The sequence below is a fragment of the Chlorocebus sabaeus genome, chromosome 1 (assembly GCF_047675955.1).
Source record: "Chlorocebus sabaeus isolate Y175 chromosome 1, mChlSab1.0.hap1, whole genome shotgun sequence".
NCBI lineage: Eukaryota > Metazoa > Chordata > Mammalia > Primates > Cercopithecidae > Chlorocebus > Chlorocebus sabaeus.
The window spans coordinates 13,516,237-13,538,833 of NC_132904.1; the positions used below are offsets into that span (position 1 = coordinate 13,516,237).

General features: G+C 37.3%; 1 protein-coding gene across 1 annotated transcript in view; it reads left to right on the top strand.

Moving 5' to 3' along the window:
* LOC103234758 (membrane-spanning 4-domains subfamily A member 4A-like) overlaps positions 1–22,043 on the top strand; it is a 36,713-nt gene extending 14,670 nt beyond the window's left edge. The window contains exons 2-7 of the mRNA XM_037999264.2: positions 1,895–2,054; positions 6,635–6,763; positions 14,095–14,151; positions 15,600–15,758; positions 19,744–19,845; positions 21,682–22,043. Of these exons, the coding sequence (XP_037855192.1) occupies positions 1,911–2,054; positions 6,635–6,763; positions 14,095–14,151; positions 15,600–15,758; positions 19,744–19,845; positions 21,682–21,753 (663 nt within the window). The 5' untranslated portion in view covers positions 1,895–1,910 and the 3' untranslated portion in view covers positions 21,754–22,043. The remainder of the gene's footprint in view (positions 1–1,894; positions 2,055–6,634; positions 6,764–14,094; positions 14,152–15,599; positions 15,759–19,743; positions 19,846–21,681) is intronic.
* The last annotated feature ends 554 nt before the right edge of the window (positions 22,044–22,597 follow it).

Genomic DNA, 22,597 nt, shown 5'->3' on the forward strand with positions numbered 1-22,597 from the left:
TGATTTCATTTTCAATTGATTAAAGTATCCATACTTTTTACATATTCTATATTTGGTATATATCTAGATGCTCCTAATCTGTGGGGCTTCTTGGAGGCTTGTATCAAGGATATCTACTTCCTTTTTTATGGACTCCAACGTAAGACTTATTCAGAGACTAATTGTTTTCTAAGCATGTGTCTTTTTGGTGGGATTTCTCCTTTACTACTGACTTTGATTGTTCTCAGAACTATAATTCTCCAGGGAAGTGATAGGTATCAGCTGATGCATTTAATTCCCAGGATTATGATCAATAACTTATGCTGTACACCTCAAGGAGACTCTTATCTTTGATAAGTATAATCTGAAATCTGTGGCCATGGTGCCCTGTCTCTTTGATACTTTTTCTACATTTTCCCCCAAATTTATCCTTATGCAGTCTTTATTTTTAACACTCATTTCACCTGATTTACAGAGATTTTAGTTGTTTCTCACTTTCATAACAAAATGGAGTTCTAATTCTGTTTGTCCAAATTGTTTTTGGAACTTTTCTAGACGAGGTAAGAATAAGAACATTGACTTTTTGTTTACATACTTACATTTAAGTCCTTATCTTAACTACTTCAATCACATTTAGATTATATATTTCTTATTAATTATTAATTATATTTATCTTTCTTTTAAAAAATACTTAACTTCTTATTTTATAATTTGTAATTTTGTACTTTTTATTTTACTGCTTTTCATAACTTTGAATGTCTACATTACTAAAATTAATGTTCTAAATGATTAATCTTTTATTTTTATTTTAACTTTTCCCCTCTAGCTTTCTCTGAAATTCACCCTCCTTCTCCCAACTTTAATCAATTTTATTGCCAGATAGCTAATAATGTATTTTCATTGATCTATCAAAGGTAAATATAGGATGATAATTATTTCCACAGAAATCTGAATTTTTTCTGAACATAGCAAATTTGGATTACAATAACATTTTTTTTCATTATGTTACCAATAAAAGGGTGCACGTTTCCAAAGTTAAGAATTTTTAGCATATATGCTCCATTGAAATCAACCATGACTTGAAGGATATTAGCAAGCTTCACTTCCCTAAAATTTTATGGAAGTGGGCCATGAAACATCTGAATATGAACTGAAATACACAGATAAAAATTTCCATGTGGCTTTAGCCTATCTCCACATTACTTGGTTGACATCATACTGAGGAGAGACAGAGGCATAGCAGTATTATCTTTGTGCTTGGAATCTCAAAAAATGGCTTTATGTATCCTTGCTATGCACCAGCAAGTTAGAATTTAAAGCACTGTAATAGGAAAAGAGATTTAAATTTGTGGTGCAAAGAACATGACTCAGAGCCGTAAGTTTTATTCCCAAAGTTCAGAGCTTATGGGACAAAATACAAGGTTACATGGGAAGATTTTCAGCCCTGAGAATTTAACTGTGCCCTGGTTATAAAAGGAGGAGCCATACAATCCTGTACGATAAATTGGAAGGCAGATGAGTTTGTGTAGCTTATTACTATTACAAAAGTAATCCTTCACGGGGAAGTGGCTCTAATCAAGGGACTAGGCTTTAAAAGGGATAGAAATAAAATCTGAGCAGAATTGGGATTTGAAGTTGAAGAAATTTCTCTAATTCACTTCATTTCTGTCAACATGTCCTCTCTTCTAGCATATTATTGATATCATATAACATTTAAGTAAATCTCTCTCTCCCTCTCTCTCTCTCCACCCCTGCTTAATGTGTTGCCTCTTCCACTTCCCTAGCTGTAACAACTGTTATAATATTGGAGGGAAAGGTAGACCAGGTTTTGTTGTTGGAGGAATCTGCCCCAAAGTATAAAGTCTTTCTTTTGTCATTTCCAGGACCTCATCCTAAATTACATTTCTTATTGTAGCACCTTTTCTGCTGCCATGACAACCATGGAAGGAATGGAACAGGCTATGCCAGGGGCTGGCCCTGGTGTGCCCCAGCTGGGAAACATGGCTGTCGTACATTCATATCTGTGGAAAGGATTGCAAGAGAAGTTCTTGAAGGGGGAACCCAAAGTCCTTGGGGTAAGTCAGTTGCAAATCTGGGAGAAGACCAATAGTGTTGTAAACTCATGTTTGATCAGATCTAATGCCAAATACACTGTCCCACCAGCCTCTTAATACATCAACCAGCCCTAGCAACATCAGTATTTAATTTCAGGCCCTTTCTTTGAAAATATATATCATATTCTACCACATCATGCTTCCAAATTGGTTATATTTAAAGTATATTGACTTCAGATCTATTCTAGGGTTGTGGATCATCCATGATAATTATATTTGACTTCAGCATAGAAGAACAGCAAAAGAAAAGACCACCTGTGCACTAGCCGATGCCCCCTCCACAGGCCTTCCTGATAGTAGATAGATGCATATTGCTACTCTTTCTGTCTGGTACCTTTTCTTAGCTCACTGCTCAGAGGATGAAAAATCTGTTATTCTCTGAGCATTTCCATCTGGAGTCTCAAGTGAACGTGTCTAAAAACAATGTAGAATTAAAAGAATGTCAGGTTAGGGCAGGTGAAAGAACATTAAATATAGGTTTATCACTAGCCCAAGCTTCAAACCACTGAGAAAATATCATTGTGGACTCTTTGGATTCCTTCTTTTTTTTTTTTGCATTATTCATTTTTTTGGGGGGAAATACAGCTATTTTTCATAAAATATGTTATTTATGTTGGCACATACTAGGTTCAATTTTTTAATGTATGAATAATGATTTTAAAATATACTGCATGTTTTAGGGACGTTTTAGGCTTAAAGAACAATTGAGAGCAAAAGTACAGGTATATCCCATATGCCCCTTGCCCCGACACGTGCATAGCTTTTTAATTATCAACTTCCCCCACCAGAGTGGGACATTTGTTCCAACTGATGAACCTATGTTGACACATCATTACTCAAAGTACACAAATCACAATGGGATTCATTCTCTGTGTTGTGTGTTCTATGGGTTTTAACAAAGGTATAGTGATAGAATCTACCTTTATAGTATCATACAAAGTAGTTTCACTGCCCTAAACATTCTCTGTGCTCTGCCCATTCATCCTTTCCTCCCACCAATCCCTGGCAACTACTAATCTTTTATTGTCTTCACAGTTTGCCTTTTCCAGAAAGTCATACCGTTAACGTTGTAAAATAGGTAGTTTTTAAAGACTGCCTTCCTTCACCTAATAACATGCATTTAAATTTCCTCCATGTTTTCTTATGGCTTAATAGCTCATTTATTTTTAGTGCTGAATAATATTTCATTGTGTAGAGGTACCACAGTTTATTTATGCATTCACCTGCTGAAGGACATCTTGATAGCTCCCAAACTTTGGCAAGTAGGAGTAACGTTGCTATAAATATCTGTGTGCATGTTATGTGTGGACATAAGTTTTCAACTTAACAGGTAAGTATGATTGCTATATTGTATGGTAAGAGCATGTTTAGTTTTGTAAGAAACTGTCAAACCGTCTTCCCTGTTACTTTGCAATGTGGAAGATGTCAATCAGCAGTGAATGAGAGTTCCTGCTGTTCTACATAATAGGCAGCATTTGGTGTCCTCAATGTTCTGGATTTTTACCATTCTAATAGGTGTGTAGTCCAGTCTCATTACCATTTTAATTTTCATTTCCCTGGTGACATAAGAGGTGGAGCATCTTTTTATATGTTTATTTACCATCTCTATATCTTCTTTCTTGAGGTGTCTTATTAAAGTTTTTGGTGCATTTTTTTAACTGGGATGTTAGTATGCTTAATGCTGAGTTTTAAGTTTGTTGTATATTTTGGATAACAATCCTTCATCAGGTATGTTTTTTGCAAATATCTTCTGTCAGTCTGTGGTTTATCTTTTCGTCTCCGGACAGTGTCTTCTGCAGAGCAGAATTTTTTTAATTTTAATAAAATTAAGATGATTAATTCTGTATTTCATGGGTTGTGCCTTTGGTATTGTATTGACAAATTCATCACCAAAACCAAGGTCATCTAGATTTTGGCCTATGTCATCTGTTAAGAGTTTCAGAGTTTTGAGTTTAACATTTGTGTCTGTGATTTATTTTGAGTTAATTTTTGTGAAGAATACAAGGTATGTGTCTAAGTTCAATTTTTGCCTATGGAGGTCCAGTTTTTTAAGTCGTATTTTTTTTTTTGGAAAGACTATTCTTCTAATTGTATTACCTTAGCCTTTTATCAAAGATCACTTGACTATACTTCTGTGTCTATTTCTAGGCTTTCTATTCTATTCAATTGATCTATTTGTCTATTTCTTTGCCAATACCACACAGTCCTGATTACTATCACTTTATAGTTTGTCCTAAAGTTGGGTAGTGTTACTCCTACAACTCCTTCTTCTTCTTCTTCAAGATTGTTTTTGCTATTTTAAGTCTTTTGCCTTTCCCTATAAATTTTAGAGTCAGTTTTTCAATATACACAAATAACTTGCTAATATTTTGAGGGAGATAGCATTAAACCTACAGATTAAATTGGGAACAACTGACATCTTGACAATGTTGAGTCTTCCTATCCATGGACATGGAATATCTCTCCATTTATTTAGTTATTTGATTTATTTTCTTAAGTTTTTCTTATAGATTTTGTACATAGTTTGTTAGATTTATGCCTAACAAACACCAAATACCAATACCTAAATATTTAATTTTGGGGGGTGCTAATTTAAATAGTATTGCGTTTTTAATTTCAAATTTCACTTATTTACTCTAAGTGCATAAGAAAGTAATTGACTTTTGTGTATTCAGCTTGTATCTTACAACCTTAATATAATCATTTATTAGTTCCAGGAGTTTTTGGTTGATTATTTCAGATTTTCTACACAGACAATCATGTCATCTGTGAATAAAAGTAGTTTTATTTTTTCCTTACCAATTGTATACTTTTATTTCCTTTTCTTTTCTTACTGTTTCAGCTGTGACTTCCAGTAAATGTTTAAAGGAGTAGTGACGGGATCATCCCTGCCTTGTTCGTGATCTTAGTGAGAAAGCTTTGAATTTCTCCATTAAGTATGAAGTTAGCTGTAGTTTTTTGAATAAATATTCTTTATCAACCTAAAGAAGTTCTCCTCTATTAATAGTTTTTCAAAAGTTTTTATAATAAACAGGCATTGGATTTTGTTTAATATTTTTCCTGCATCTGTTGAGATAATCATGTGATTTTTCTTCCTTTCAGCCTGTTGATGTCCTTAGTTACATTCATTGATTTTTGAATATCTAGTCAGCCTTGCATATCTGGGATAAATCCTGCATGGTCATGGTATATAATTCTTTTGATACACTATTTTATTTAGTTTGCATATGTTTTGTTGGGAATTTTTGCATCTTTGTTCATCAGAGATGTTGGTCTGCAGTTTTCTTTTCTTGTAATGTTTTTGACTTTTTTTTGGTAGATAATAGTGCTACTCCATAGAATGAGTTAGGGAGTATTTCCTCTTTTTCTATTTTCTGTAAAGAATTGGTATATTTTCTTTTTTAACTGTTTGGTAGAATGCACTGATTAACCTTTCCAGGCCTGGTGCTTTCTGTTTTGAAATTTTACTAATTATTGATTTAATTTATTTAATAATTATAGGCTTATTCAGAGTGCCTATTTCTTTTGTGTGAGTTTTGACAAACTGTCTTTAAGGAGCAATTCATTGTCTCAAGGTTATCAAATTGTCAGCATAGAAATGTTCATAGCATTATTTTATTATCCTTTTAATTTCTGTGGGAACTGGAGTGATGTTCCCGCTTTCACTTATGGATAATTTGTGTCCTCTCTCTCTTTCTCTTAGACTGGCTAGAGACTTATTGGTTTTATTTATGTATTTTTCTTTTAAAAAAAAAAAAAGCATTGGGTTTTGTTGAGTTTGTCTATTAATTTTCTGTTTTTAATTTTATGATTTCTGCTCTAATTTCTATTTCATGTTTTTTTCTTCTGCTTACTTGGAATTTAATTTGCTTTTCTTTTTCTAGTTTCTTAAGGTAGACTCTCAGGTGATTGATTTTAGATCATTATTTTCTAATATATTCATTCAATGTTATAATTTTTTTCCAAGCACTGCTTTCTCTACATTCCATAAATTTTGATAAGTTGTTTTAATTTTTTTGACCCATTTTTAATGCCATGAGATAATTGTACTCCAATTCTCCTATTTTAAGAACGCTGTTTACTCATACTCATGTCCTCAGGCCCCAGACATCAAGAAAATATCAGATTTGCTCTTCTTTTTTTCTTCCCCTGTATACACTCTTTTTTCTTCAGGTTACTTCCCCTTGCTAGAATAATTGCTTTCTAATTCCTTGGCCACTTCTCTCTGAGTGTGTGACAAAAGAGAGAACCCGTTGTGGTAGAACTAGCATCCTAGGTATCAGAAAAGCACCTGTGGGCTGGGTCTGGCATGCTCCTTTTAACCGTGAAATGATTGACAATGGTAGAGATCCTGAGAGATAATGTTGGTGAGAAAATATTCGTGGTTCTTTATGTGAAAAAAAAGAATGACAACAGAATATCAAGGTCATATGACTGTATGAAATAAAAAGAATAAGGATAGCTTAGTGATTGGAAAGGGGGTGGCATTCGTACCATTTTTGTGGTGGATAATCAGTTTTTGCCTTCTTCATCATTTCTAGGTTGTGCAGATTCTGATTGCCTTGATGAGCCTTAGCATGGGAATAGTAATGATGTGTGTGGCGTTTAGTTCTTATGAAGAACGTCCCATTTCTGTGTATGCTTGGTACACAATTTGGGGGTCCGTGATGGTGAGTAGGGTATTTTTTGATATAATTGGAGATCACATAATAGAGGTGTAAATACCCTGATCTTTGCAATTGTATTCTAACTCTGTCTTGTAATTCTGCAAATTTGAGAATGGTATCTAACCTTTTTAAACTCAGTGTTCTCATATTTAAAATAGTAATAATAATATAAAACTTAAAGTTAGGCAGATCAAATACTTTACATAAGTCAGTTAGGATCTATTACAGCAACACATTGCCAAAGACCCAAACTGGAATGACTTAAGCAATGAAAGCACTGATTGTTTCACAATGAGATTAGGGGCTTACTTCCAGAATTGCTTAATTTGGTGGTGTAAGGATTTCATTAAGAACTGCTAGCAGACTATACCAGAGGGGAGATGGTAGACACATCCATTTTTGATAAATATTTTATATAAATATGCCCAAATCAACTATCAGTAAGGATAACGAACTTGCCATTACTGGCTTAGACTAATTAAGATTTACCTCTGTAGCTGGGAGGAGTCCACACTACCTTTTAGCTCAGGAAAAACTGAAGAAAATGATGATTTAGTTAGCAAGGAAAAAGAGGAGACATGGCTGGTACGCAGGCAGTTTCTCATATATAGTCTATTGACTATCAAATCTCAGGAAATTGTTACCTTAGAAAATTGTTATTTGATACATTTTGTTTCATAAGTTTAATAAGTTACTATGATTAATATTAAATTAAAATTAGAATTGGAATTTAGCTTTAAAAACATTCTCCCAAGAGAGAACACAAAAGAGTTTTGAGGCAAATTGAAAGTAAATGTGAGAATAAAATACCAAGTTTTATCTATTGACAAAAGACAAATAAAATTTATAAGGCAGATTTAGGTTAGAATCAGGGAATTTATTCTAGTATTATAGAGTTTCCATTTATTTATAAAACTGAGAATGAGATAGTTTAGAGTTTTATAATGGAGCTTAATTTTTGCTCTCCTTCACCTGTGTACAGTGGAAGTGCGAGATTTGAAGGAGAGTGTATTTGTCAGGGTTCTCTAGAGGGACATAACTAATAAGATAGATGTACGTATATAAAGGGAAGTTTATTAGGGAGTATTGACTCACACAGTCACAACGTGAGGTCCCACAATAGGCCATCTGCAAGCTGAGGGGCAAGGAAGCCAGTCTGAGTCCCAAAGCTGAAGAACTTGAAATCTAATGTTCGAGGGCAGGAAACATGCAACACGGGAGAAAGATGTAGGCCTGAAGACTAAACCAGTCTAGTCTTTCCATGTTCTTCTGCCTGCTCTTATTCTGGCCACGCTGACAGCTGAGTAGATTGTGCCCTCCCAGACTGAGGGCGGATCTGCCTTTCCCAGTCCACTGACTCAAATGTTAATCTCCCTTGGCAACCCCTTCACAGTCACACCCAGGAATGATACTTTGCATCCTTCAATCCAATCAAGTTAACGTTCAATATTATTTTTATATATATATAGTGCGACTTTCCAGAGATAGATAGAACAGCATTTGCTGTCTGTTATGGTTAATATTGAGTGTCAATTCAACTTAATTGAATTGAAGGATGCAAAGTGTTGTTCCTGGGTGTGTCTGTGAGGGGGTTGACAAAGGAGATTAACATTTGAGTTGATGGACTAGGAAAGGGAGACCCGGCTGCCAGCATAGCCAGAACAGAAGGAGGCAGAGAAAATGTGGAAAGACTAGACTCATTTAGTCTTCTGGTCTTAATAAACTTCCTTTTATATATACACCTATCCTATTAATTCTATCCCTCTAGAGAACCCTGACTATCCTATTAGTTCTATCCCTCTAGAGAACCCTGACTATCCTATTAGTTCTATCCCTCTAGAGAACACTGACGAATACAGATTTTGGTACCAGGAGTGGATCTAGAAAACAGAGTATTAAGGATGGAGTTCTTTTGTTGGCTTTGCTCCTAAGTTCACTGGACAAAGTGATGAAAGAAAATTATGAACTCAGGGATTCTAACTCTCAGCTTCAGAAGCAGATACTGAGCCTCAAATCTTCTAAGATTGTCCTGATTGAGAGTCTTATCTTCTGTAGAGAAAGAGCTGAAATTGTGGACAATCAGACACAAGCTTTTATCATGTGATTTGCTGACCTGCAACAAAAGGTGCACGCACAGACTCACCAGGTGTCTACTGTTAAAGCGAGAGCATTGATTGAAAAGGAATGGGACCTGGCAACTTGGAATGGGGATGTGCAGTAGGACCTTGATGAAGCTGGGGACACTGAGCTTGTAAACTCTCACCAGCCATTTTTGCCAGAAGAAACAGCTTCCCCATCGCCAGTAGTGGCAACATCCCCTCCCTAACCCACACTGCCATAAGCCTTTTCACCTTTGCCTGAGGAGATAAATCCTGGGCTGTCTAATACAACAGTGATGGCCTCTCCTCAGGCAATTGCCAAGCAAGACAATGTTGATTCTCTTCAGGACACACCCTAAGGCCCCTGTTTGCTTCTAGACCTATAACTAAAGTCTCAGCAGGCCCCTAGAGGTGAGGTTCAAAATGCGATCCATGAGAAGGTGCACTACGATTGAAAAGAACTGCTTGAGTTTTCTAATTTATATAAGCAGAAATCTGGAAAACAGGCATGGGAATGAATATTAAGGGTATGGGATAATGGTGGAAGGAACATAGAGTTGGATCAGGCTGAATTTATTGATTTGGGTCCTCTAAGCAGGGATTCTGCATTTAATGTTGCAGCTTGCGGAACTAAAAAAGATTCTAGTTTATTTGCTTGGTTAGCTGAAATATGGATTGAAAGATGGCCCACTGTGAGCGAGCTGATAATGCCTGATCTCCTTGGGTTAATGTAGAAGAAGGGATCCGAAAGCTTAGGGAGGTTGGGATGGGGGAGAGGATTAGTCACTTAAAGCCTACTCATCCAAGCTGGGAGTATTTACTGCTTTTCTAGGTAGAGACAGCTCTAATGGCTTCTTTTGGCCTTTTCCACCATAATAGCCTTCACCTTACAAGTCAGGGGGCAATGTAGAGATTCTTCCAGCTGCTAAGCATCTCTATGCCAATTATGCATTCTGGCACTGGGGAAATGACTGCATGATAAGTGTGGGGACCAAATGAACCCACTCTAAGTTGAACCTAAGCTAAAGCTCCATTAATTACATGACCTCCATAAGCCCCTACTATAATTGGAGGACCATAATGACATTTTGGGTCCCCTGGAATCAATGTCAGCTCAGAGTCAGTGTCCAGTAGTCCCTAAAAGGTCTGATCATTTTTCTTTCTTTCCCCAATCCAGTTACCCTGGTAAAAGGCCAGAGGTCTCCTTGAAGGATGGGAGAAAGATTAACAGCATAAATTGTCAGTAGTGTAGTGGGATCCTTCCTTAAGAGGACCTGGCCTCCTTTTCATTCAAGGAGTTCTGGGTCTGTAAAATGGCACATGTCTGGAAATTGATTGTGGGGCTGCGATTCTCTGTTTTTATAATTCAAATTAGTGTTTTGTCCACTCGACCTGGAAGTTTTCTGCTTATATAAATTAAGTAAGAATTTGGCAAGCTTCCTATCAATTTCACTTCTAGGAACACTGTGATTAATTAGCCAATGCCAGAGCTCTACACAAGTCAGACTATTCTGATTGCTGCTTTGCCTCTTCTGTCCATTATGGTAGCTATGCCCACCTTTCCTTTGATGGTTGAGTGCTGCCATTTGGCCCCTGCCACCTCTGGATCCAATTATTTTTATTGCATTTAAATTTTGTAGTTGAGTGACTGCAGTTCCTACTGTAAGATCTGGCTTACATAGAAGAGCAATCACAGAGCTCTTCAAGGATGCAAGTGCTGCCCTCACAAATCTGTTTCACAAAGTATTGATTCAAGGGTATATCTTCTGAACCCTCCCAGCTGGGATGAGTAGGCTTAAAGTGACTAATCCTCTCCCCCATCCCAACCTCCCTAAGCTTTCGGATCCCTTCTTCTACATTAACCCAAGGAGATCAGGCATTTTCAGCTTGCTCACAGTGGGCCATCTTTCAATCCATATTTCAGCTAACCAAGCAAATAAACTAGAATCTTTTTTTAACTCTGCAAGCTGCAACATTAAACGCAGAATCCCTGCTTAGAGGACCCAAATCAATAAATTCAGCCTGATCCAACTCTGTGTTCCTTCCACCATTATCCCATACCCTTAATATTCATTCCCATGCCTGTTTTCCAGATTTCTGCTTATATAAATTAGAAAACTCAAGCAGTTCTTTTCAATCGTAGTGCACCTTCTCATGGATCGCATTTTGAACCTCACCTCTAGGGGCCTGCTGAGACTTTAGTTATAGGTCTAGAAGCAAACAGGGGCCTTAGGGTGTGTCCTGAAGAGAATCAACATTGTCTTGCTTGGCAATTGCCTGAGGAGAGGCCATCACTGTTGTATTAGACAGCCCAGGATTTATCTCCTCAGGCAAAGGTGAAAAGGCTTATGGCAGTGTGGGTTAGGGAGGGGATGTTGCCACTACTGGCGATGGGGAAGCTGTTTCTTCTTGCAAAAAAGGCTGGTGAGAGTTTACAAGCTCAGTGTCCCCAGCTTCATCAAGGTCCTACTGCACATCCCCATTCCAAGTTGCCAGGTCCCATTCCTTTTCAATCAATGCTCTCGTTTTAACAGACACCTGGTGAGTCTGTGCGTGCACCTTTTGTTGCAGGTCAGCAAATCACATGATAAAAGCTTGTGTTTGATTGTCCACAATTTCAGCTCTTTCTCTACAGAAGATAAGACTCTCAATCAGGACAATCTTAGAAGATTTGAGGCTCAGTATCTGCTTCTGAAGCTGAGAGTTAGAATCCCTGAGTTCATAATTTTCTTTCATCACTTTGTCCAGTGAACTTAGGAGCAAAACCAACAAAAGAACTCCATCCTTAATACTCTGTTTTCTAGATCCACTCCTGGTACCAAAATCTGTATTCGTCAGTGTTCTCTAGAGGGATAGAACTAATAGAATAGGTGTATATATAAAGGGGAGTTTATTAAGACCAGAAGACTAAATGAGTCTAGTCTTTCCACATTTTCTCTGCCTCCTTCTGTTCTGGCTATGCTGGCAGCTGGGTCTCCCTTTCCTAGTCCATCAACTCAAATGTTAATCTCCTTTGTCAACCCCCTCACAGACACACCCAGGAACAACACTTTGCATCCTTCAATTCAATTAAGTTGACACTCAATATTAACCATAACAGACAGCAAATGCTGTTCTATCTCTGGAAAGTCGTACCATATATAGATAGATAGATAGATAGATAGATAGATAGATAGATAGATAGACAGACACATGCCATATATATATACACACACCATATATATACACCATATATATATATAATATTACCAATGCCAAGAATAGCTTTTTATTAAACTCTTACTATGATCTGGACATTCTACTAAGTGCTTTTTATGTGCACTTTTTATATCATACCATCACCACAAACTTTTGAGGGAGGATTTCTCATTATCTTCATTTTATGGATGAAGGGATGTTAAGTAACTTGCCCAAGATCACAACTAATTGGGTCAGGATCAGGGTTCAAATAGGGTGACTCTATTATCACAGTCATATATATGTAACTATCTAGGTTTCTGCTTTCGTGTCCATCTTCTTTTCAAGATCGCATTGAAAACCAGCTTACATGGTGTTAGCCTTCCACACGTGTTCAGTAGATTACCAAGAACTGCAGGAGCTGTGTTTGTCCACTGAGACATCACTCAGACTCTTGTAGGCATTGAACTAGATTGGTAAATGTAGTAGTAAATTGGTAAAAACTTTTTTGCTGCTCCCTTCCATTATTCTTTCAACCTTTTTTTCTAAACATCACCTGCAAAGTGCTTCTCTATTCTCTCTTTGACAGTATAAGTACCAATACCAAGAGCCAGCTGTAAGTTTCTATTATCCTTGGCCTCTTCAGTTCTATTCCTATTTATGACTCACATTCTTCGTTAAGTTTTTTTCCTCTGAGATACTATATACATATTTTTTCCTGTGGTAAATGAAGTCCTTTTATTCAATCCTGTCTTCACATACACAAACATACATACACACTTCTAATATGTATATGTAATTTTGTATACAATGTTTTTCCAAGATGCTTTACTGAATTTTTTAAATAGTTTACGGTACTTTTTAGTTTATATCCTTGGATGTTTGCAATAGATGTTATTCATACTAAATAACAGTAGTTTCAGCCATTTGTTTCAACTATTTTTCTTATATAACTATTTTGGTTAATATACCCCAAATAGTAATACAAAATAGTCTACATGTTTATCTTGATTTTGACTTTAATAAGATGGTCCCACTTTTTATCTTTAAACTTGATAAAGACTTGTAGACTGAGACAGATGTCCTATCATGTTACAGAAAGTATAATTATTTATATTTTACCAATAATGTTTAAGTCACTAATAATGTTGGATTGTATTAAACGCCCTATCCTATCAACACTGTAAATGTGAATAGCCATTAGCATGTAATGTTTTCCTTAAATTTATTTTTTATATATATTAGAATATTTCAATATTAAAAATCTTTGTAGAGTTGAAGGATCGTCCCAAATGTTCCCAATGTATTTTATGTTACACGATGGATGATTTGCTCTACTGTTTTCTTTTTCTCCTATGGTGATTTAGATAACATGAATCATCTCTACGTCTGGGTATTTGGAAACTAAAGAAGTTTATTGAGCTATTTTATTAGTCCAGTTTCTTTATATTAAAATATCATTTTTGAATCATCTGAGATCAAATTTGTAAAGGAAATAGAAAACTCTAACAATGGAATATTATAAGGCAGAGAGTCTTATAACCAACTTGAGAGTCTTATAACCAACTTGACTAGCTATTTTGGCTAAATGAAAAATAATTGTCCCATTGATGGATTCAAATGAAGTAGTGTATTCTAGTTATCAAATAATTGGGAACTAAATTTTATGTGCTACTATTTTGTTTTATAACCTTTTAAACATATTTTCAATGAGAATTATTTTAGTACCTTTTTTGTTTATTATATTCAATATTGATACCACATAAGAATTACTTCTTATCAGGAATTTGGAAGCTTTATCTATCAGTGTCCTCAAACAGTTTTAATACCATTCCAGTTAGCTATTATTTGAAAGGCTTGATAAATTATCCAATGGACTCATCTGGCAGAATTTCTCTGTTCTTTATGGGAAAAGAGAAAATTATGTGCAATCTCTTGCTTTCTAAGATAATTGACCTATTTATACATATCTATCTACTTTGGAATAAAGTTTACTGAATTGTGATTTCCAAAACTTGTTTAAAGCTTTTTATCTCCATTTTTTTCTCTCATTCCTAGTTTATTATTTCAGGATCCTTATCAGTTGCAGCAGGAATTAGAACAACAAAAGGTCTGGTGAGTAATATTTTGGGGGGGGGGGTATCAAAAGGAAAGGATTAATCAATAATGGATTCTGCCAGGGTATAAAACAGGTTCTGTTTGTTTGCTTTTAAAAAATCAGGAGCGATTGGGCATTTTACTTAGCAGGATCTGTCTTTCAAAAATTGCAATAAGGCTAGTGATAGAATTACTGACATAATGGATATTTTGTCAAGGTAGTTGATGAGGGGAACTTTATGAAGATATAGAGAATTATTTAGAATAAATATGAAGTGGAATCACTCAAAAAAAAAACTCTGCAGCTTGGGATTCAGCCCATGACAGTCACACCAAGTATTGCTGTGGCATTATATTTATTGACCAATTGGTTAAAATGTAGATTCTGGCGGGGCACGGTGGCTCACGCCTGTAATCCTAGTACTTTGGGAGGATGAAGCCAGTGAATCATTTGAAGTCAGAAGTTTGAAACCAGCCTGGCTAACATGGTGAAACCCCTTCTCTACTAAAAATACAAAAAAATTAGCCAGTCGTGGTGGCGGATGCCTGTAACCCCAGCTACTCAGGAGGCTGAGGCAGGAGAATCACTTGAATCCTGGAGACGGAGGTTGCAGTGAACTGAGATCGTGCCACTGCACTTCAGCCTGGTGACAGAGCAAAACTCCGTCTCACAAAGAAAAAGAAAAAGTAGATGTCAACTGTATCCAAACAGGATTTTGAGTTTTCAGTATAAGAAATTCACAATAAAGTTATTACATCAGAAGAAGCAAATTTAAAATGTAACTCTCATGTCAATATGCCTTTCATAAAGCCAACAAAATGGAAAAGCCAAGATCTCAACGAGAGTTTTTCTGGCTAAACACCATATTTGAGTTTTCTTTGCTCAAAAGATAAGTATCAAACTGTGGAGCATGATCAGCATGGGTTTTCCAAAGCTGGCCTAACCCAACTTCCTAGTGTCTGCAGGGACCTGCAGCCACACTACACTCTTCACACTGTCCTGTGTAATTTTAATTCTCATAAAAAGCCTCCTTACCTTTACCCATGAGAAGAGAAGGTACAAAAGGGAATGCACAACTAAGAAAAATAATGTAAAAGGTAGAAAGGCATGAGAGGCAAGCAGTGTTTAGAACAATGATAAGAGACCAGGCACCGGAAGGAAGGAATGGCAGGGAAGGACACAGATAGGACTGTCCAGCTAATGTGTAAAAAATCATTGAAACCCTGCTAAATGATTTGGAGATTATCTCATCCACTCAGAGGAATTATCTGAAGAATTTAAGCTGGGGAGTAATGGGATCATATTTGTGTTTTGGCAAGAGATTAGAATTGAAACCACTCTAAGGAGACAAGTTAGAAGACTATTGAAATAATCAAGATACAGATAGACTGCAGTGTAAAGTAATTAATAGAGATATATCTGAGGATGATGTTGGATTGCTTAATTAATTTTCATTTCTTTCTAGGTCGGAGGTAGTCTAGGAATGAATATCACCAGCTCAGTCTTTGCTATATCAGGGATCTTAATCCATGCAATAAGCTTGACGTTTTATTCATTCCGTTACCATTACTGTAACCAGAACCAGTTGTCAAATAATTGTTACATGACTGTGTCCATTTTAATGGTAAGTGCTTTCTCTTTTCATGAGATATTATCATAGAAGCAAGTTTGGGGGAGTGCTGGCTCTGGGAATAACAATAATTAACATTCCCTAATTGCTGAATGACTTTGAAAGTTGGAAGTGATTGAGAAATAGAATAAACTTTCAGTTAGGATTCAGGTACGCATCTCATCTCTGTCTTTATTTTTCCTCTATATGTGATGAGCCAAAATGGGAAGAAAGCTTATAGTTATAGAACACCTACTCCTTATTAGTTACTGTGCTGGGTATTTTGCATAAATTTATCTGTTTAATTTTAAAACATTGATGCAGTGTCTACTGTTATCTCCTCCAGATCCCTCTAGAAATGGGGTCAAGATGTCAGTCCCTATTCTCTAATAATAAAGTAAAATTGTCTTGAACAGTGTTTTCTAAGTGGTGAGTAACTCAGTATCCTTTCCAACATCTTTGGATGTTCTTCCAATGTTAATCACTTTTATCCTCAACATGTGGCACCTGAAAAATTCTCAATCTCCATTCTGAATTTTACTACCTTTTTTGTACCAGTTGTCCTTATTTCAATGCAATCTTAATTGCTTTATTCTGAAAATTGCCACTTACACAGTATTTTGTAAGTAATAAAACTTCTTGATGTTTCGGGCCATTGGGTAAATGTGGAGAGGAAGAGTTATTGCAGCACATCACAGCAAACTAAAATGCACAATTTAATCTTTATTATTATTATTATTATTATTATTATTATTATTGTTAGAGATGGAGTTTCACTCCTGTCGCCCAGGCTGGAGTGCAGTGGTACGATCTCTGCTCACTGCAACCTCCACCTCCCAGGTTCAAGTGATTCTCCTGCCTCAGCATCCCAAGTAACTGGAATTACAGGCACCTGCCACCACGCCTGGCTAATGTTTGAATTTTTAGTGGAGACAGGGTTTCCCCATATTGGCCAGGCTGGTCTCAAACTCCCGACCTCAGGTGATCCACCCACCTCGGTCTCCCAAAGTGCTGGGATTACAGATGTGAACCACCACACCTGGCCAGATCTTTATTATTAAAAAGCCTATTGGTCATTTTCAACACCACTACATTTTCGGTTACTTTTCTCTCTATGAACTTTCAGCCATTTGCCTTACTGCTTAGTTCTTTCCTCACTGTGCCCTTCCCTCATGTGTATGTGAAAACTCAACACTCTTCCTAACTTACTAGACAGAATCAATTGCATTCTGTTTACTGCATTTCCAGCTAATCCCACATAGTCTTGAGGGCTACGTAGTCACACGAAAATAACCGCTTGAGGTGTCTTTGCTAAACTAATTTACTTCCCTTGAGATATCTAATGCTTTTTATAGTAAGTAATTTTATTTCTTGCCACTCACTCAAAATAAGAAAGCTTCTCTTGAGAATTTGACAAATTTTCCCAGTGTCACTCAGTTAGAAATTGGCAAAAGCAAGATTTGATTGTAGAACTTCTCGTCTCTAATTCTCCTCTGATATGCTATTGTTATCCAGAAGAAGAACCTTACTTTTAATTTATGAGGCTCTCTTCATTCGTAGACTTTAATGGAACAATGATAGAGACAAAATCTGGAATTGGCCAGCTTCATAGGGCTGATTTTGTGGGCATGGGACCTGTGCAGTTACTCAGGACTTCAGAGATAGAAGAGCCCTGTGCTTGATCTAATGCTCTGCTGTTGCTATCTTGAAATTATTTTTAAAAATTTTTAGAAAGAGACTCTGTAAATTACTTAGCTGGTTCTGCATTCATCTCAATCACCTTTCCCAGAGACCATGATGAATTCCTGTTAACTCTGTGAACATTTTAATGCCTGTTCTTGTAGCAGAGGACTTCCATAAGAGCTTTCTGGGATTTGAAGCAATGGGTCTCTTCTTGCCTGGGCACCTGCACATTCAGTCCACAGGTCTATGGGTCCATAGTGTATGCCCCATCGCAGGGTTGGCACCCCGGTAGACATAAGAAAGAGAATAGTTCCCTACCACAAAGGAACTTCAGTTCTCCTGGAAGAAAAAGATAGAAATGCTGGAAACCTTATAACTATTAAAGAGACTAGAAAAAGTTGAGCTCTAGAAAAAAGTAGAGTCTACCACCTGGAATCATTAGGCAGAACCATATGGAACTGCCAGTGATCAACTATACTTAACCTAGAAAGAGAGCAGTTTCATATGGCTCACGCTAAGATATATATGTAATTTTAACAAGAGAATCTATACATTACGTAGCTGGTTCTGTATTCATTTCAATCACCTTTCCCAGAGGCCAGGATGAATTCCTGTTAATTGTGTGAACATTAGTATACCTGTTTTTATAGCAGAGGACCTCCATAAGGGCTTCCTGGGATTTGAAGCAACGGGTCTATTCTTGCCTGGGCACCTGCACAATCAGTCCACAGGTCTATATACATGCTACGTTTTTTGGAAGCCCAGTACCTGTTTTTGTACCTATTTTTGTAAGTAAAGTTTAATTGAAATGTAACGAAGCCTGTTTATTTCCATATTGTGTATTGCTGCTTTTGTGTTATAACAGCAGGTTTGAATATGTGTGCCAGAGACCTTACAGTCTGCAAAACCTAAAATGTACATTATCTGGCCTTTACGGAAAGCTTGCCATCTTCTAGTCTACCCTTCTAGATGGTAAAATCCTTGAAGACAGGGGAATTATCTGTTTTGTTTGCTGCTCTGTATTCTGTGCCTACAACAATATTGGAAACACAGAGGCCACCACAGCTGTTGAAGGCACAAGAAAATAAAAAAGCAATGAATGCAAATATTCTCAAGGTCTCGTTAAGTCTGCATCACCCATATCCTCAGCTCTTGGTCTATTGGCTCTTCCTCAACAGAAGGACTATCCCTAACCGTGGAGAGGAAAAGAGAGAATATTTAAACCAGATAATCCCTGCATCAATGCAGGGTAAAATTATTAGAAATGAGTATACTGCCCAATGTTCTCCAAGTTTTGATCGTGTTTCTTGGCTGAAGACTAGACCTAAAGCCAGTGCTCTGGGGAGATGGATTAAAGACTGACCTACTTGATATTCATTATTGTATTAGCTTCTTATTGTTACTGTAACAAATGACTACAAATTAGGCAGAACCACATGAAGTCATTTAGTGTCTCAAAACAATACAGTTTGGTTATCTTATGTTTCTGGAGGTCAGAAGTTCAAAGTGGGTCTCACTAGGCTAAAATCAAAGTGTTGGCAAGGGCGTACTCCTTTCTGAAGGCTTAAGCGACAATAAGTTTTATTGCCTTTTCTAGCTTCTGTAGGCTGCCTATGTTGCTTGGTTTGTCATCCTGTCCTCTACCTTCAAATCAAGCAATGCAGCATCTTCAAATGTCTCTTGAACTCTATTCTGCCTCTTGCTTCCACTTATAAGGATTCTGTCATTACTTTGAACCCACCTGAATAATCCAGAAAAATTCTCATTCCAGCTAATAAGCAACCTTAATTTCATCTGCAAATTTAATCCTTTTTGCTGTGCAAAAAGAACAATGGTCCCCCAGGGAGGTCTGCGTTCTAATCCCCAGAAGCTAAGGATTAGGGGGACAAGGATGCAGACCTCCCTGGGGGACCGTTACTCTGCTTACCGTTACTCCGTTACTCTGATTCCTTAATCACTAAGATATGGAATCATAATATTTTGTCAATGATATGAGTTTCTAGTACTCAATAGGATAAGATGACAATTATCTTTATACTACCTTCCTTACTTTTTAAAACACTTTCATCTTCCATGTCCACAATAGCACTGGGAGGTACTGAACTAGGGAATAAATGTCCGTGATTATTTTATCAGTGAAAAAAGTGAGAAGTTACTTCAGCAAATCAAGAATTGGTCCAGGGAATGGCTGCCACTGGGGGGCAGGTCTCCTGACTCCCAACCAGTGCTTTTTCTCTGATGACATTGTGGTTCCTGGTAAATGTTTCCACTTGTCATCTCCATTTCTCACATTCTTTTGTTATGAATTTTCTCCTAGGGTATGGATGGCGTGGTGCTCCTCTTAAGTGTGCTGGAATTCTGCATTGCTGTGTCCCTCTCTGCCTTTGGATGTAAAGCGATCTGTTGTAGCCCCGGTGAGGTGAGTATTGGCCTTCATTTGAAGGTATCTGTATTACTTTCATATTGTTGTATAATCAGTTAAACAAACTTACAGTACACATATTTCAGTTTCCATGGGTCAAGAGTCTGGGCCCAGCTGATGTGGGTCCTTGGCTCAGAATCTGATGAGTCTGTCATCAGGGAGTTGGCTGGGGCTGTGGCCTTGTCTAAAGCTTCTGATTCTCTTCTATGTGAATGTGGTGGAATTAATTTCCTTTAAATTGAGAACTCATGACAATGTACTTTTTCTTTGAGACCAGCAGGAGAGTCAGAGTCTCTAGTGTTTTAATCCTCTCATAAAGCATTCACATGAAGAGGTGAGGTCCATCCAGAATAATGAGTTTTTTATAAACTGAAAGTCAACTAATCAGTACCTACACACAGGACTTGTATCCTATCTTATACACAGGTTTCATCCACACTTGAGGGGAGGGAATCACAAGGGGTCAGTGAGTATCACCTTAGAACTCTGCCTAGCACAATAGCCAAATAAAAGCTCTTTTTCCCCTTCCTTTCTCACTCAAAGGGCATAACCTTTGAATCCAGATAAGAAAATATTTCACAATGAAGAGGTACCCCAAAGTACTTGGTTTTATTCTATTATCCTATTACAACAACTTTTCCTAGAATACTGAAGGAATGTCATGATCTCAGACTTCTCTATCAGTCTGTGCACACCTGCCCACTCTCTTACCCTGAGACCTACAGCAGATGCTCCCGGCAGTTAAGCCAAAAGAACGTCACACAGAGAGAGGAAAGTGAGGAATGGAAGGAGAGAAAAAATTAAGAAAGAGGCTCTGGGAATAACAGGGTGGGATATCCTCCAAGAACTGAGAGTTCCAGAATGAGGAAATGGATAGTAAAACCCCAACGGCCACTCATTAACTTCATTACCCAAAGTCTGAAAGACAGACAAAACTGTCAGTCAAAGAATAAAGTAACTGTAGTTGGATGAGATTGTTTCTCTGGTGCCCTTCTCCATCATTTTGTGCCTCTCTGTCTTCTTTAGGGATTTCCAGGCCACACCACATCCCACTCCCCGACAGCCCTCCCTCATAGAAGAGAGATGGACTATAGCGCATTGACTCTAGTAGTGGGGCTTTGCATCATAAAACCCTAGAAGTCAGAGATTCTCAGCAATTACCAATGATTTGGTAACTTCATCAAGTGAAGTAACTTTCATGTCATAATATTTAAGTCTGTGTTCCCTTTGGCTCTTAGCATAGAAGCTGGGGAATGTTGTTTCTCTAATCTCCTGGTGTGAGTCCAGAAAAGTAGTGGCTTTGGGGCATGTCTTGGCTAAATCTCTATCTCTTCCTGGTCCTCCACCATGCCCTACCAACCCAATGTTGCACTGAGTTTGTGGAAGAATAACCAGAACTTTTCTTAGTTTCATGATGATTCCTGCTATTCTGGGTCAGTGTGGTTTTTGCAATGCTTTATTCATGACCAGCAAATCATGGTTTGGGTATGTTGATGTCATCAGCATGAACAACCTGGTTTGGAAGAAGAGCCCCATGTTTTTCATGACACCTTGGTTTACCCATCGTATTGTGCACTGTCATCCACATATAAGACTGATTTACTTGCAAGACCAGGGCAGTGGTCATCAGCAGCTCAGGTCAAGAGCTACCACTGAATGTTGTCTCCTAAATCAGGCCTGATCTAAAGAATGACTGAGAAGCCCCACATGATCTTGAGAATGAATCAGAGAAGAAAAGAGTAAACTCTGATAATGATGACTTTATGTGGACAGGAAAGGGGCATTCTGAGGTTATTTGGGTGACTCACCTATGGCATTCTGATTGTTTCACAGGTTGTGCTAATTATACCATCAAATTCTCACATGGCAGAAGCAGCACCTCCCACACCAGTTAATGAGGTTTGAGGCCACCAAAAGATCAACAGACAAATGCTCCAGAAATCTATGCTGACTGTAACACAAGAGTCCCACCTGAGAAAGTACCAGAATCCAACTCCAATACTGATAGACATATTCATATCATTATTATATGTAATGCAGTTATGAACTCTGTGTGTGTGTGTGTGTGTGTGTGTGTATATATTCAAAATTATGTTCTCATTTTCCCCTGGTATTCAGCAACTCATTTCACTGGCTCTTTATCGAGAATACTAGAAGTTAAATTAATAAATAATGCATTTAATGAGGCAACAGTACTTGAAGTTTTTCATTCATCGTCAGGACTTTATATAAAGGCATTGAACTAGCATATAAGATTTGGAAGCAGAAAGGCAAAAAGGTATTGCTAAAACGAGGCCTCCGTGCAAAACGCATAAGCTCCCCTGTATAACATTCCTCCCACTTACTTGACTTGTTTTCTGCCATATTTGGGGACCAAAGTGCTTTTTCCTTCATGAAGTGGAGATTCATAATCTTTTCCCCTTCCCCTTTTCCTTCTGCTTTCCTTCACCCATAGAAAGTACTTTGGAATAGCATAGTTAGTCCTTGCACGTGCACAAGCTATCATTTGAGTAAAACTATACATGGAGTAAAAATCATATTAAGGATCAGATTCAACTTATATTTTCTATTTCTTCGTCTTCCTCTCCTTTCCCCCACCTTCTGCTGGGCAGAATTATATCTTGATCAAATGTGTATTCTGTGCCATATATGGAAACGTGCACCATCTGGTATTTGTTCAATGTTCATTAATTACATTTGCTTTTTTATTTCAGAGCAAAAATAAAATTAGAAGCAATACTTTCATGTG